The sequence below is a fragment of the Furipterus horrens genome, unplaced genomic scaffold (assembly GCF_987537825.1).
Source record: "Furipterus horrens unplaced genomic scaffold, mFurHor1.1.pri manual_scaffold_4, whole genome shotgun sequence".
NCBI classification, from domain to species: domain Eukaryota; kingdom Metazoa; phylum Chordata; class Mammalia; order Chiroptera; family Furipteridae; genus Furipterus; species Furipterus horrens.
In genome coordinates this window covers 148166960-148182167 of record NW_028327174.1, presented here as the reverse complement: position 1 = coordinate 148182167, position 15208 = coordinate 148166960, and the positions used below count along the sequence as shown (strand labels likewise).

General features: G+C 40.9%; 1 protein-coding gene across 1 annotated transcript in view; it reads left to right on the top strand.

Annotated features, from left to right (window-relative positions):
• Positions 1 to 14480, top strand: part of KDM4C (lysine demethylase 4C) — a 439327-nt gene extending 424847 nt beyond the window's left edge. Inside the window, exons 20-22 of the mRNA XM_090274104.1 lie at positions 5509 to 5628; positions 8689 to 8781; positions 13442 to 14480. Coding sequence (XP_090130230.1) covers positions 5509 to 5628; positions 8689 to 8781; positions 13442 to 13618 — 390 coding nt within the window. The 3' untranslated portion in view covers positions 13619 to 14480. The remainder of the gene's footprint in view (positions 1 to 5508; positions 5629 to 8688; positions 8782 to 13441) is intronic.
• Positions 14481 to 15208: the final 728 nt, after the last annotated feature.

Below are 15208 nucleotides of genomic sequence, written 5' to 3'. Positions count from 1 at the left end.
GGGATTGAGTCTGTGCAAGAAGCTTCTGGAGCCCCAAGCAGTTCATCTTGAAGAACCCACAAATAGACTCACCTCCTCAGACTCATTCCCTCTGAGCTCCAGCACTGGGGTGGCAGCTTGAAAGGCACCAGTGGTATACAGGGAGGAACTGAAGTGTCTGACATCAAAGCCAGCAGAGGCCATTGTCTCTTTTTTAGCCCTCCCCCAACAGAGCTAGCAAGCTGATGCCATATTAGAGATTCTGTCAACTTGGTCAATGCTCTTTGACCCGCCTTGGAGATCCCCAGAAACTCTGCCCCACCCAGCTTACAGGCCCACCCAAGCTGCTTTTCCATATGAATGTCTGGTCTTGGCTCATGCTTCACAACATCCTAAATCCTATCAAACATGCAACAGCTGGCCTCAGTGAGCTCCAGGCTTGGTACTACCAACAGCCAGCCTAGATTCACAGCTTGGCTTTCCCTAGGTACCTCCAAGCCCAGAACAAATAGCAGCCATCTCAGATTGATTTCTAGCTCAAGCAGGGTGCCCCAGGCAAAACACAGGTGGGGGATGACCTTGGCTTGCACCACCTGGGAAATCCCAAGGCCAGCACGCCCAGTGAACAGCTACAGACCATCTTGAGCAACACCACCCCGCCCCTGCACAGTTGATCCTCCACAGAGGGAGGAGGTTGGTGGTCAGTGGCACATCCAGTCCTTGTAGCTGACTGGCCCGGGTAAATGCCTTCCATTGATCTGCCAACAGCAGCTAAGTCTCAACTACAAGAGGAGGGTATATTCAGCCCACATGAAGGGTGCATTTTGAATACCCTGCTTGGGTGATAAGGGAGGCTATGCCACTGGACCCTACAGGACACCTATTATATTAGGCCACACTAGCAATATGTGGAGTCAAAACAGCTCTACCCAATACACAGAGTCAAACACAGGGAGGCTGCCAAATTGAGGCAAAGAAATATGGCCCAAATGAAAGAACAGAATAGAACCCCAGAAAAAGAACTAAACAAAATAGAGATAGCCAACCTATCAGATGCGAAGTTCAAAACACTGGTGATCAGGATGCTCAGATAAATGATTGAGCACAGCCACAAAATAAAGAAAGAAGTGAAGGTTATACAAAGTGAAATAAAGAAAAACCTACAGGGAACCAACAGTGATGGGAAGGAAGCCAGGGTTCAAATCAATGGTTTGGAATAAAAACAAGAAATGAACATTCACCCAGAACAGGAAGAAGAAACAGGAATTGAATAAAATGAGGAAAGGATTAGGGACCTCTGGGACAACTTTGAGTGTACTAACATCCAAATCATAGGGATGCCAAAAGGAGAAGAGAAAGAGCAAGAAATTGAAAACTTATTTGAAAAAATAATGAAAGAAAACATCACTAATTTGGTGAAATAGACATACAAGTCCAGGAAGCACAGAGTGCCACACTAGTTGGACCGAAAGAAGACCACACCCAAGACACATAATAATTAAAATTCCAAAGGTTAAAGTAAAGAGAAAATCTTAAAAGCAGGAAGAGAAAAGCAGAGAGTTACCTACAAAGGAGTTCCTATAAGACTATCAGGTGATTTTTCAAAAGAAACTTTGCAGACAAGAAGAGACTGGCAAGAAGTATTCAAACTGATGAAAAGCAAGGACCAAGATTGCTCTATCCAGCAAAGATATCATTTAGAATGGAAGGGCAAATAAAGTGCTTCCCAATCAAGGTGTAGTTAAAGAAGTTCATCATCACCTAGTCCTTATTATATGAAATGTGAAAGGGACTTATTTAAGAAAAAGAAGATCAAAACTATGAACATTAAAATGACAGCAAACTCACAACTGTCAACAACTGAATCTGAAAAATAAAAACAAAGTAAACAAATGACCAGATCAGGAACACAATTGTAGGAATGGGGATCATTTTGGAGGATTATGACCTGACAGGGGGAAAGGGGAGAAGTGTGGAAATGGTGTAGGGATTAAGAAGCATAATTGGTTGAAACAAAATAGATGGGGAAATGTTATGAACAATATAGGAAAGGGTGAAGCCAAGGACATGATCTAAGGGGTGGGGAGATTGCTGGAGGGGCTAGGGTAGTGGGTGGAGGGGGCCAAAGGGAAAAAATTGGGACAACTGTAATAGCATAATCAATAAAATATACTTACAGAGAAAAGCTTTCAACTTCTCATCAGCCCATATGTTCCTGGCTCCATTTCCATTTAAATGCTTTATACTCCATGTAGTCATAGAAAGTTTTTGGCAAATTCAAAATTTGATACAGCTAATGAACTGAAACCATTTCTCTATGGAGGAAACTAGCTGTTACAGAAATAACTCTTTTGTGTTTTACTCTGAGTGCCTTAAATCTGTTTGGAAAGTAGCTGGGATTTAAGTACTGAATAATAGTAAGTCAAGTTATATGCACATCAAATATATGCACTTTCAGATAGAAGACCTGGCAAAGGGTGACAAAGAATAGTTCCTCCTGCTGGTGCAGGGGTTGGAAAGTCACAGAACAATTTTATGTTATGTGTTGTTGGTTAGATTTCTTAATTTTTCCACTATGAATAAAGAAAAAAGAAGCTGTAAAACTAACAAGGTTGGGAAAGCAAACTGAGGTATCTTCCCTAGATTTTGACATGGAAGAATGTGAATTGATCTAGAGCTTTGGGGCTGAAACAGAGCAAAGCTAGATTGTGGCTGAGTCAGGACTTCTTTGAGACGAGGCCCTTACAGTGCCCAATTAGGGTTTGTTGTGATTTAAACGTTGACTGACAAATAGTAAGAAAGATATCAAGCTGTATCTCAGGCATTTATTTTTCAGACACCTTTTAATAAAAAGAATTGCTTTTTTACTTGTTAATGTTGTATAAATTTAATTCATTAATAAGCCATACTTATAAATACCTCAAGTAAACTTTATACTTTGCTTAGGCCACGTTTCTTGGCCATTGTCACATCGTGGTGACATGGTACCTAAAATTGCAGGTCAGGATTTGTTTGGGAGGGTTACTTTAAAGGTTAGAAAACCTCTTTTGAAGGTTAAATCTGTAAAACTAAGAACCTGACTCTGCTGCTTGATGGTGGTTTTCGTGGACAAGGAAACTGAAAGTGCAGCCTGCATAATTCCCTGAGGCCTTGACTTATCTATTGGGATTGAAGAGGGGCCCAATAAATAGAATTATCCTCCTTAAGGAAAAGCAATATAGAGAGACAAAGAAGTCAGGATTTGGAGATTTAAAAAATCTCCTTTTTTACAAGTAAAGCAGATATTGTAGAATGTGGCTTATATCTGCAGGCAAACAGGTTTCCTAATATTTGACCTGAGAATGAGACAGGCCTCCTGGGGACACCACAGCTCCTTTCTAGGGAAGCAGCAGAACAGAATGAGTTCTCTGCCCAAGAGTAGTTCCAAAGAGAAAGAGAAAGTGAGGGGTTAAGGCAGAGTTACTGATGTGTCTTGGTTCACAGCCCCTGGCTATCTCAGCACATTTTTTTACTGTGCTCCTAGGCCAAAAGAAGTATCAGATAGTTCCATCTGTTCAATAAATTAAGTCTAAACAAGTTAATAGGAGTAGTAAGCTAGGTGTCTGACAAGTGTCACTGTGCTTCTCCTGAAAATATTCCGCAGAGCCCCTGTGTGCCCTTTAGAAAATACAGTCTCTTTCAGAACTCAAAAATGAAATTATGTCACTCCTTATTCTCTTAGTACAGTGAATGAATGAGGGAATAAAAAAAAGTCTGTGAGCATTACCCTAATGGAGCTTCCTCCACATGGGAGGAAACTATAGGAGAGGGAAGAAACATACTCTTGTCCCAAAGTGTCACCAGAATATCTAGGTTTCAGCTCAGAGTTATCCCAGAGCTAATGTTACTCTCTAACCTCGGAGACTGGACAGTATGTATAATATTTAGAAGCTAAACCTTTTAATGTTCTTCGTACCACATACATATTAGGAAGAGGAACAGAAAGTGAGGTTATAACCCCAGGGGCATAGATAGAATACTACATTTCTACAGCCTGCCCTTTCAATTCTGCATGCCCAAAGTCAAATATTATGAAGGCCACGAATAAACTTATTTTCATTGGACTGTTAGATATAGCATGTCCATTCTACAGAGCCACTGAGCACACAGTTTTTTTTTTCTTTGTCCATAGCTCTAAATGGAAGCATAACCTATAGAGAGAAAAATGAATAGCTGAGCTTTTCGGGTTTACTCCAACCCCAACAATAACATGGCCACTCCATTATGATGCAAGATTTCTATTAATAATAAAAAGTAGTACATGGTGGATTTCTAATCATAAACAACTAAATATTTTCTGTATGTGCCTGTCATTAAACAACAGAACCATGTCCTGACTACATTTATAGCTTGATTGGTTAAGTGTGCATTTCAATCAGGTAGACTTGCCTCATCAGTAAAACACCAGGATTAGTAAAACATGAATTGTTAAACATGCAAAAAAACCTACCAAAGTAGTCAAGTATTTAATTCCTTCGTATTAAAATTTTATTGTGCCATACTGAACACATACATTTAAGAGCTTGCAACTATGTCAATGAGAGTGGTTTATTGTTTTACTTGCATATGTCCCTGTCCCCCCCCACTACAAAAAAAAAAAAAAGGCAGTTACCAGGATGAACTACTGGGAAATTTGCTCTGAATTACTTCTGTAGGAGGAGGAGTGTTGAGTGGAATACCTGAAGTGAGAAGACTGGTTATGATGGACACCATGATTACCTGTGGGAAAAAGTGGGCTAGTCACTTAATGGGAGAGGCCAGCAGAAGAATGCCAGCTGAGAGAAGTCCAGGGCTCTTCAGAGGAGGCCTGCCACACAGGACACAATGGCCCGGCCTCGGCTGCCATGCTACAGTCACTTCCCGTGTTCCTTTTCTTTGCTACTTCCTCAAGGACTACCAGCTGCTGTCTCACTCTGCTTCTTCCCTCACCCCACTTGGACCTGGGTGTCCTCTGCTCTTATTCTCTTCAGCTTCACTCCTCCAGTGGTTATCACAACTTACTTACAGGAGCTTCCTCAGAGGCTCAGGTTGCTTGTCAGTAAAATGGGGGATAATTGATAACCTCTGCCTACTTCATGGAGTGATTATGAGGGCTCAAATAAAATGTATGTTAAAGCATTTTGTTAACTGCACAATGCTACATAAATGTCATGTGTTATAAATCATTAGCTGGTCTATTCCTCAGCTAAAGAATTTTTATGTATATTTTATTCACCCTCTGAACAATTCTTTGTCAACAAGCAAATGTAAATGCTGCCGTTTCTTCCTGCTTGGATTATGGTGGTTCTTTTGCAACTTTATGATGTAGGCTGAATCTTTGAGTACTCCTTTGGCTCATATCGCTTACTCTGAATACCTACGCAAGATCATAATCCATGAAACACAGAGGCAATAACTCCTTTTAATTGCCAGGAGTTCATCAGTTGCTAAGTTCGAACTGTAGTCACTTAGACACTTGTCTTGAAAAGCCTGTCTCTGTTTATTCCATAGAGCCGAGACTGTGTGAAGCTGGGCCCTCCTGCCGAAGGAGAAGTCATCCAAGTCAAGTGGCCTGATGGCAAACTCTACGGGGCAAAATATCTTGGGTTGAATGTGGCCCACATGTACCAGGTGAGTGCTGCCCGGTGTTTGGTGCTTGCTGAGATAGACAGGAGAAGCCAGAAGGTAGATGGTATTTCCAGCATGCTGTTGATCAATAGTCATGTCAATATGGGGTACCTCTTAATTTATAAAGGAGGCGAAGATTTGATGTCTGAAGACCCAGGTACTGGAGTTTTATTACCATGTTTGATGCTGGAAACCCGTAATAACATTCGGTGAATGGTAAGGAACATTGTTAGGCTAAAAAGATAAGCAATTGGATGCAAGGCTGCTTTCCTCTGTTTTCATCAAATAGGAGAGACTAATTTATTTATTTCACCATAAGCCAAGACAGTGATGGCTGCACATCAGCCAGCAGTCAACAAATTTGTGGCTTTTGCCTGAGAGACACGACCCCCACTGGGCATCTCCGCAAACCTAAACCAATGCAGCTATACACCCAAGCTTAAGAAGTGCTGTTTAATAAAAAGTACAGCTGTCAGTTGGCTATTCTGTTCACGAGGGAACTCTGCATTTTATCAAAGAATATACAATTTAAAAAATGAATTTTATCCCTATCAAAAATGAGAATGCGTTAAGCTTTTACAAGAAAACAAGGAGAGCACATGTCCATTTATATCCTTTAGAAAGACTTTAAAGAAGGGCAGATTTATTAAAACCAATACACTGTAGTATTTTCAGTAACACATTGGCAGAAATCAACATCCTCAGGCTAAGTAGTAAACAGGAAGACTGAAGTAAAAGGAAAAAAAGCAAGAAGATTCTGGCCTGTTAAGTTAAAAACTGCTTGAGAATAAGATTGCCAGTTTCAGCAGAAAAGTTGTTCAAAGACCAATAAGGGGCAAGGACTTAAATGGAAAGGTACATTATAAGACACTGCATCAGGAACGGATTAAAAGTGTTCAAATAAGTTTGGAAAATTTAGAGGAGAACATTTTTTCAGGTCTAGAAAAACCCAAAGGAAGCGGGAAGGGGAGGACATTTAACACCTATTTTGTGTGTGGGCAGGGTGGGGGCAGGGCTGTGGCAATGTAAGTTGCAGTTCAGGTCATTTATAATAGGGTAGCTATTGGAGTTTCTTTGCATCAGAATGTCCAAAATTAGATAAAAATCACAAGATAGGCTGTTAATACTAGAAACTCCTAGAAAAGAAGCATTGTTACATCATTCAAAGTAATTACATTTAATTAAACAATAAACGCAGAAGTGAAGCATCTCACATGTAGCAAAGCTATTTGCTACATGAAAAGTACAAGAACATGTTGAAATTCAGGCTAATTAGTAATCAGTGTGTTAGCTTCAGCTGAATTTATGATGGGCTGTCAACATAGAACTGAGCATATTTATAGATGTAATGGAAAAGTTAAGACTAATATTAAAATTGTCTCTCAAGTACAAGTAGTTTAAAATTCCTCATTGAACCAGTGGCCTTTTGAGATCATTTTGTGTTTTGTGACTAATTATTAAGCCTCACCATTGAATAGGCAAAGACATTTATAAAAATAGACGTAATTTAAATACCTATTGCACAGTGATAAAAACCCTAAATCTATGCATTTTGGGGCCTTTAAGGTAGGTGTTCTTTTACTCTTATTTTACAAGTGAGGGCAAAAAGGATCATTGAATTTACTAATTTGTTTAAGGGCACACATCTGGTAAAGGGAAGGGTGAAATTTGCTCTCAGCTCTGCCCCAACTACAGTCAACAGTCGACAACCCTCCCTGATTGGAAGGTCAGTCCCCGATTTTAGCCCTGACGTCCTGCGTCCGTAGGACCCCTCAGTCCTGGGCAAACCAAGACAGCTGGTCACTGTAGCATACTCCCCTTTCTATTTTATAATTGCCTTTTTCTCTCGTAGATTTTTCAAAGGATCTAAAACGAAGAAAGACAGGCACAGGTGGTTCTAGCTATGCTATCAAATTGTATAAATGAGATGACACCTTGACCTAATTAAGTGTTAAAGAAACCTTTCTGCTAAAACAAGGCCAGGAGGAACAGCGCGCCTTCCTCAGCCTTCTGAGAGTGACAGGGACAGGTCTCCTGTGCCTGAGACTGACTCCACCCTACTAGCTCCGTCTCATCAGATGTGGGCAGGGCATGGATAATAAATGTAATTGTATATTTTACTATAATATTTTTTAACTCCAGCATTTTTATTAATATAGCTCAGCTCCATGGTTTAACTTACCTTTTAACTAGAAGTGCATGCTTTTATTTCTTAAAACATTCAGACAGACAAATTAGGGATTTCAAAGACATCTTGAGTGGTTCAGAGTTAGAACATGTTAGGTATTCTACCCTGTTTGTATCCCTTTTGTTGTTTTCTCCTAAAAGAGTTCAGTTGAGATTAAACTTGAACCAAGAACAAGTCCTTCTTATGAGACATATGATGGATTTCCCCCAGATGCCCTAGGTTTCTGTTAACCAGTGTCACTTACACCCTTTTCTCTGAAAAAAATGATTATGAAATTATTGCCTCCATTTGATTAGCTTGGAAAAAGTTTTTAAACATCTTAATTTTAGGTGATATTTTTACACAGTTTAATTGTCATGAGAGTGAAAACGTGGGTTTGGTTGAATTTGACAAATGTGAGTGCTGCACATTGAAGCCCTGTAAGAACCTGAGAGATTATTTTATCTGGGAGGATTATTATATCATCATTTCTTTCTCATAGAGAAACAGCCCTCCCTCCTATATTGTCAGAGCCTCTTAAAGAAACAACTGATACTGATAGGCCCAGCCTGTCTTAAATTGGCCACAATCTCAGGTTCTGAGAAATTACGTGAGCATCAGCTGCTTTTTTTTGTTTTTGCTTTGGGAGATAAAGTGTTCATATCACATTCTAAGACAGTCATTTTCAAGAATTTTAACTTGTTTGAAAATATTTTGTTCTTAGTTTGATAAGGGGAAGGCCTTTTCTTCCTTCATTGTCTGTTGGCTGGTTCCCTTGTTTATTCTGCTTCACCCGTTTTTCCTTTTTTTTATATGCCGTTAATTGAAACACTGAAAAAAGTGGTCAGTGCTTGTTTGTTTTTTAATATATATCATGATGTTTTATTTTTCATTAGGTTGAATTTGAAGATGGATCCCAGATAGCAATGAAGAGAGAAGAAATCTACACTTTAGATGAAGAGTTGCCCAAGAGAGTGAAAGCTCGTTTCGTAAGTACTGGAACATGTCACTGAGGAGTCCGCCCTGTGACTCCCTAGTCCTCTCCTAGCAGGAAACATGCTTAGGCCTCTGGGCTGATTTTGAGAAAGTCAATACAACTTTTCCCTTATTAAAGCCTATTGAATGCAAACTCAAATTTGACCCGAATCAGGAAAACCAGTGTAGGTTCTTTCTTTTTTCTAATGATGTTCCTTTGTGTTAACATTTATTGTCATACAAAGTTGTTATTGAGGATGTACTCTATCTGTGCAAGATACTGCAAGTATACACAGGTACCTTCAAGGCATTATAGTCTTGTTAGTAGAAGCAACATTAAAAGAAAGTTTTCAATAGTAGATTAAAGGGGACTCAGCATAAGTGAATGCCTACTTTCCTATAGCCTTATAATATATTGATTAACTAATGGTAAAGTTAACTTCTCTGCCTTTCTTCTGTTTTAGGTCTAGCAAAGACCTAAAAAACCGAGTAACTTGTCAGAAGTTCATTAATAATTGTGTCAGTTCATAATTAAACTAAGCTCTCGCTTTTAAAACAAGAGGAATAAAGAGAGCCCAGATTCTGATTGTGTGAATAATAATACTAAAGCAGTTCAGTAAAAAAGAAAATGCCCAGCACATACCATTAAAAGACAAATAAACATCGAAAAATAATCAAAACTGCAGTCATTAGAAAATGTAATTCAAAAAGTTATTTTTCATTATTGTATCATAAAATATTTAGTGGACCCTGAAGTGAAGTCAGTTTTACTCATTTAGAATTTCATTCTACTGCATCTGCAAAATGGTAAATACTGAACAGGGATATTTGAATGGATGGGATGTTTCTGACTAAAATGAAAAGTCTTTTCTGAGTAAATGACACCCTTAGTTTTAGTTAGTTGCTTCTACTAACAAGATTGTGCATGCTTATAATATACTTCTCTGCAATGATAGATTACTGTAGATTGATTTGGAAAAACCATGGGTTATCTTAAATGTTCAGTTGTATATTTAGCTCCTTTTCTACCATGTGGGATCCTCAAACTAGGCAGTTGCATCACATGTGAACTGACTTTCCTCCCTGCATTCTTGACAGCAAGGTCCTTCAAAGTGAAATCGTCAAGAGAGGAGGGATAGTAGCCATACTGATACCCACCCACAGGGCACACGGGAGGCCGCGGGCCTGAGAGTAGGTTAACCGCTAGAGGACAAACTGCAGAGAAAGAGAAAATCAAATATTTTTCTTGTAAAGACATCAGCTGAATCTTAACAAACCTGAAAAACTGAGTAATTTGTCAGTTTTCTAGGTCTTGAAATCTCTTGCAAACAATTTTTTCATTTCAAGATGCTGCAGATGGCTGCCTCTCATTCTGTGCTCCTCTATTCCATGGATTCCTCCTCCTCTCCCTTCTCCTCCTTTTAAAAAAAAATTTTAAAAACAACAACAACATTTTTTTTTTTTTTAAATCACCTAGAGATTTTGAGGATAGGAAAGGAGTAGGTAGCCCTCTGGAAATCTCAGGTCTTTGGTTTTCTAATCCATGTATGGTTAAGCATCCTATAAGCCTGGCCTTGTAGATTTCACATACTACTGCTTAATCATATGAAAAGAAATTTTTCTGCTTTCTTCTCTGAACACAATCTCTTTGTTCCACATTAGATTTGTCTCCAATATCAGGATGCCCTCTCACGTGGCTTTATTAGAACTCAGTTCCTGAGTTTTCTAAGGTCCATTTCTCTGAATAATTACACCAAATTCAACCTTTTTCTTTTTTAAATCCCTAGAGAAAAAAATGTTAATTAAGAAAAGGCAATGAAAAATATGTCACATATATAATATGAAAGTAACCTGTTATGTCAAACAGTTGAGCCTAGTAGAAAATACCTTCAGAAGCCTAGGTTCACAGTCACTAAATGCAGCTTGCCACCTCTCCTTTTATTGAGTCAAAGTCTTAGGTGCTCCTATTGTAGCAAAGCGGCTTCTCCTTCAGGTTGGTGTGTAAGGCTGTAGCCCTTGGTTAGTTTGTCTATGACTGCTCTTTTTTTTTTTTCCAGTTGGTAAAACAAAACTAATTGGAAAACTCATTGATGGAAGATATTTATAGCTAGAGCAATCTCTTGTGTGTGTTTTAAGCAGCGGTGAGGAAGCAGCCCTCGCTGGGAGGCCCCATGTTTTAATGACTTATGCTCACCCAGACACACGCTGACTTGGAGAGAAATTTTTCAAAAGAGTCAGCAGTCCACCTCAATGATTGTGCTGGGTTCTGTGCCACTAACTTCAGAAACAGCCCCATTACTTTTTATTGTCTCACAGAATAACCATAGCAACAGTGCATAATTAACTAGAGCTACTGGTAATTTGGTTTTATTATTGTGTTCTTACACAGTGGCAACACTTTCATAGATGTTTTATTTTCTCCTTTGATAACTTTAGCATTTATAAAAGGGAAAGGTTACTCAGAGGAAGTACTTTGCCAAGAATAAATGGGACAAAAATGTTTTCTCTTGTGGCAGAGGGTGCCCACCAACCCGCAGTCCTCTCTAGTGAAACAAGGCCATGTCTGGGGGACCCTTGGAGGCAGCCTGATACCCTGGATAATCGTCTCTACCTGGCAGGGAACATGCCCAGCTTTGTACTTGGGTCCATTTTTTAGTTTTCAAGCTTCTTTGCAGCTATTCCATGGTGTGCCTTTTCTTCATGACTGGCTGTGTTTTCACGCTCTAAATGCTGACTCTGTGTGCCTCTGTCACCAACCCAGAGAGGCAGCCTCAGTGACACAGTAAGATGTACTACACTTCGGTGTTATTCACAGTGGTCCAACTCAGTGAAAGCCAGTTGGGAATGCATTTTAGGAGACAAAATAGTAGGGAGTTAGGAAGCAAAAATAGTACTTTATAATTAGACTTTACATGAGCATAACAGAAAAAGCCCACATTCCTTCCCCCAGCTGACACTTACTAAGTAGCGACTGAGTGCTGGGCATGTTGCTTGGTGTTGAGAATGTATAAAATTTGTTAGTCGGTCCCTCACAGCCTCACCCTGAAGGATGTTTAAGAAACCCCTGATGGGGAAAAAGTTACCTGTCCCTCATCCCTGCCATTGCCCTCATTCAACTTCATTAACATGTAAAGTGTTACAGAAACCCCAAAGAAAGGCCCTCAAATTTGCCTGTGGCAGAGAAGTTGGAGTATCTGCTGTGCAAAGGAGACAGTGCATCTAAAAACAGAAATGCACGAGAGAGCCAGTGACTGGTGTGTAGGGTCGGGCTACGCCAGCTTACACAGGTCCCGCCTGGGGAGTGGGGATGCTATGTTGAAGGCAGTAAGGCTGCTGAAATATTATAGGCATGAGTGTCATTTAGTCAGAAAGTTTATAGAGAATGGTCATCTACTGGTTCTATAGAAAATGGCTAGGGTGAGTACCGTTTGTTGCAATGCTTTAGAACAGCGGTTCTCAACCTGTGGGTCGTGACCCCTTTGAGGGTCGAATGACCCTTTCACAGGGGTCACCTAAGACCATCAGAAAACACATATATAATTGCATATTGTTTTTGTGATTAATCACTGTGCTTTAGTTATGGTTGGGGGTCACCACAACATGAGGAACTGTATTAAAGGGTCGTGGCATTAGGAAGGTTGAGAACCACTGCTTTAGAAGAAGTGTGAGAGCCTGCACCATGAGGTCAGCAGGGTTAAAGAATATAGGATGGAGGGCTTCATGTAGGAGGGGGTTCCTAGACAGGCTGGGGATGGGGTGGTTTATAGTGACTTTTAGATTTCTGATCAGTGTAGCTAGATGGATGTGGATAATTGTGCCATTTGTGAAATATAGGCAGGACAGCGATGGAGAAGGAAGAATTTGAGTTCAATTTAGGACAGGTTGATTTGAAGTGCCTCTAGGATAAGCACTCTGAGATGCCCAGTGGGCCATTGGATATGCAGGCCTGAGTGCAGGAGAAAGTCTGGACTGGGCTAGAGTCACAGATGTCAGCCTCACGGGAGTAGATGAAGAAATTAAAGCCTTGAATAGTGGGTGTGAAGACCCCAGGTACATATGTGGAGAGAAGGCCACATGCAAAATCCCAGGGGCATCAGAGGTGAGCAGATAGTTAAGAAAGGGGAACCCTGAGGCATCGCAGTGGGTTGCCAGAGGAGGAGGAAGAGATGCGGGAGGAGGACGTTATGACAGAGGAGAGAGCTTTGCACAATAGTAAGGTGACTGAAGAGGCAAATAAATTGAGGATAGGAAAGTGTCATAGGATCTAGGACTTGAGCAAGGACAGTCTCAGGGAGGTTGTGAGGACCGAGGCTCAGAGTAAGAAGGAATAGGTGTGAATTAGAGATGACTGTTGACAAATTTCTCAAAAACCTGGTTGGGCAGGGGCCAGCAGGGAGATGGCAAGTGGGGGAGGGTTGCACGAGAAGACCACAATCCTCCTCGTGCTGGGGAAAGCTCCTGGGTGTTGGAGATCTTGAAGAAAGAGGGTCTAGATGGAGGCAGGAGACTGGAGCAGGTAGGGGGGTTCTAGAGTCACCTGTGTGGGGCCCTTCCACCCTGGACTGGTGACCTGTCCCTGGCACCTCACCCCCTGCTGCCTGGACCAGCTCTTTGTACATTCTTGTCACCGTCGAATGCCATGCCCTTCTGCAATGTAATGCTGGCAAATTTTAGTCCACAGCCTCTGATATGCGATTTGAAGATACATTTTATGGAACAGACATAATTCAAGGGGAGAAAAAGAGACAAAGAGTGCTGAGTTCCAGGTTTAAGAACGAATATGTGGATGACCCCGTGTACCGCACTTTTTTGAAGAGCTCTTTCCAGAAGAAGTGCCAGAAGAGACAATAGTCTGCACGCTCTGCTGCAGGCGACAGAGCAACTTGGGCCAGAGGAAAGGCGAGGGGACAGCCACTGGCTGTGCCGTGTGTTCCTGTGGTAGGCGACAGGGTGGCTCTGACAGTGGAAAACAGGCTTCCCAGAGTGTGGTAACGCAAACCACAAAACACACACATTATTAATTGTATACGACAGCCTGAACTCATCCCCTACTCTTGCTTTCACTTGCAAGCAATTGTCTTTTATGACCCCAAAGGATTTTTCTAAGTGAAAGTAAATAATAGTGAATCACCCACCAAAAAAGCCACTGCCAGAGCAGGTGGGTCACCACGTGTGGCTCAGGCCCCTAGTCAGGAAACACAGGGAAACTTCCCTCCCCGGCCGGCAGGTGGGAGCCTCAACACCCAAGTGGGAGGGTGATAATTTATATATTTTCCACAGTCAGGGAAGGATTCTCACTTATTTGTTTTAAATGGCATTTTTTATGAAACATTTTAAAAATGCAAATGGCATGTATGATAATGAGATTTACCCGTGTGCTATCTGTATTTCCTTGTACAGAACTTTTACATTTTTTTATATCCTTATTTCTTTTGATTGTGTCTGATGAGAACTGAGTTGCTGGCTTTTGTGAAATTTTTGGCTCTTGAGAAAGAATTCTTATGAATTGTATGGGAATTTTATATATTTAAAGAGGGAAATCTGGGGCTGTTATTTTTAAACACTTTTTTTCATAATACATATTCTGAGTAGATATTTATAAAATATGTTTCTTTCATTATGTGTTTGTAAAATTAGAGTTTAAATAAATATGCTTTGATGCATAGTTCTGAATTAATATGACTTTTCCTTTTTAAAACAGCCTGAAAATGTACTAGTGTTTAAAAATAAAGATTTCCATTTTCTCCAGTTGTGTCTTCTGTCTTGCTTATTCATTTAGGTTCCAACCAATATAAAAACAAGTTTTATTTGGGAGCTGGCTATCAAGAGATGCTGGCACACAGGTTTGTCAGACCCTCCCTTCCACTGTGTACTTTCTGCATCACTGTGGACACAATGCCGAACATTTATGGCCTTTCATTGGGGATATAGGCCTTTCTGCCTTCCTGCAGTGTCAGCGGGAGTGTTTTCCTCAACTCCTTCTTCTAGGGTGGAAGACATCGGAGCACCTGGAGTCTGCAGCACTTTTCCTCCCAGGTTTCATGGTCCCTGGTTACCATTAGGAGAGACTATGAATCCTCCGACCCCTCTCCTCACTTTATAGAGGACGAGTATGGGATAGGCAGGCAAGGGAGTGCCCAGGGTCACACAGTCCCCAGTGATGCTTCCATGAACTGTGGCCGCAGGGATGCTGCACAACAGCCGCAAAATCTCAGCGGCCTGAGCGAGAAGCACTTCTTTTGCTTAGGAGTCTGTAGGTTGGTGGCTCCAGGCTGGGCTGGGCTGGCAGCTCTGCTGACCTCGGCTTGGGTAAGCTCATATACCTGCTCTACATTGTCTCCTGTCAGCCCACTGGACCCTGTGGGTCACCTAGGTAAGGTCTTCTCAGGTCAATGGCAGAGGTAGAAAGCAAGTGAGCCCAGCTGAGTAAGCACATTTCAG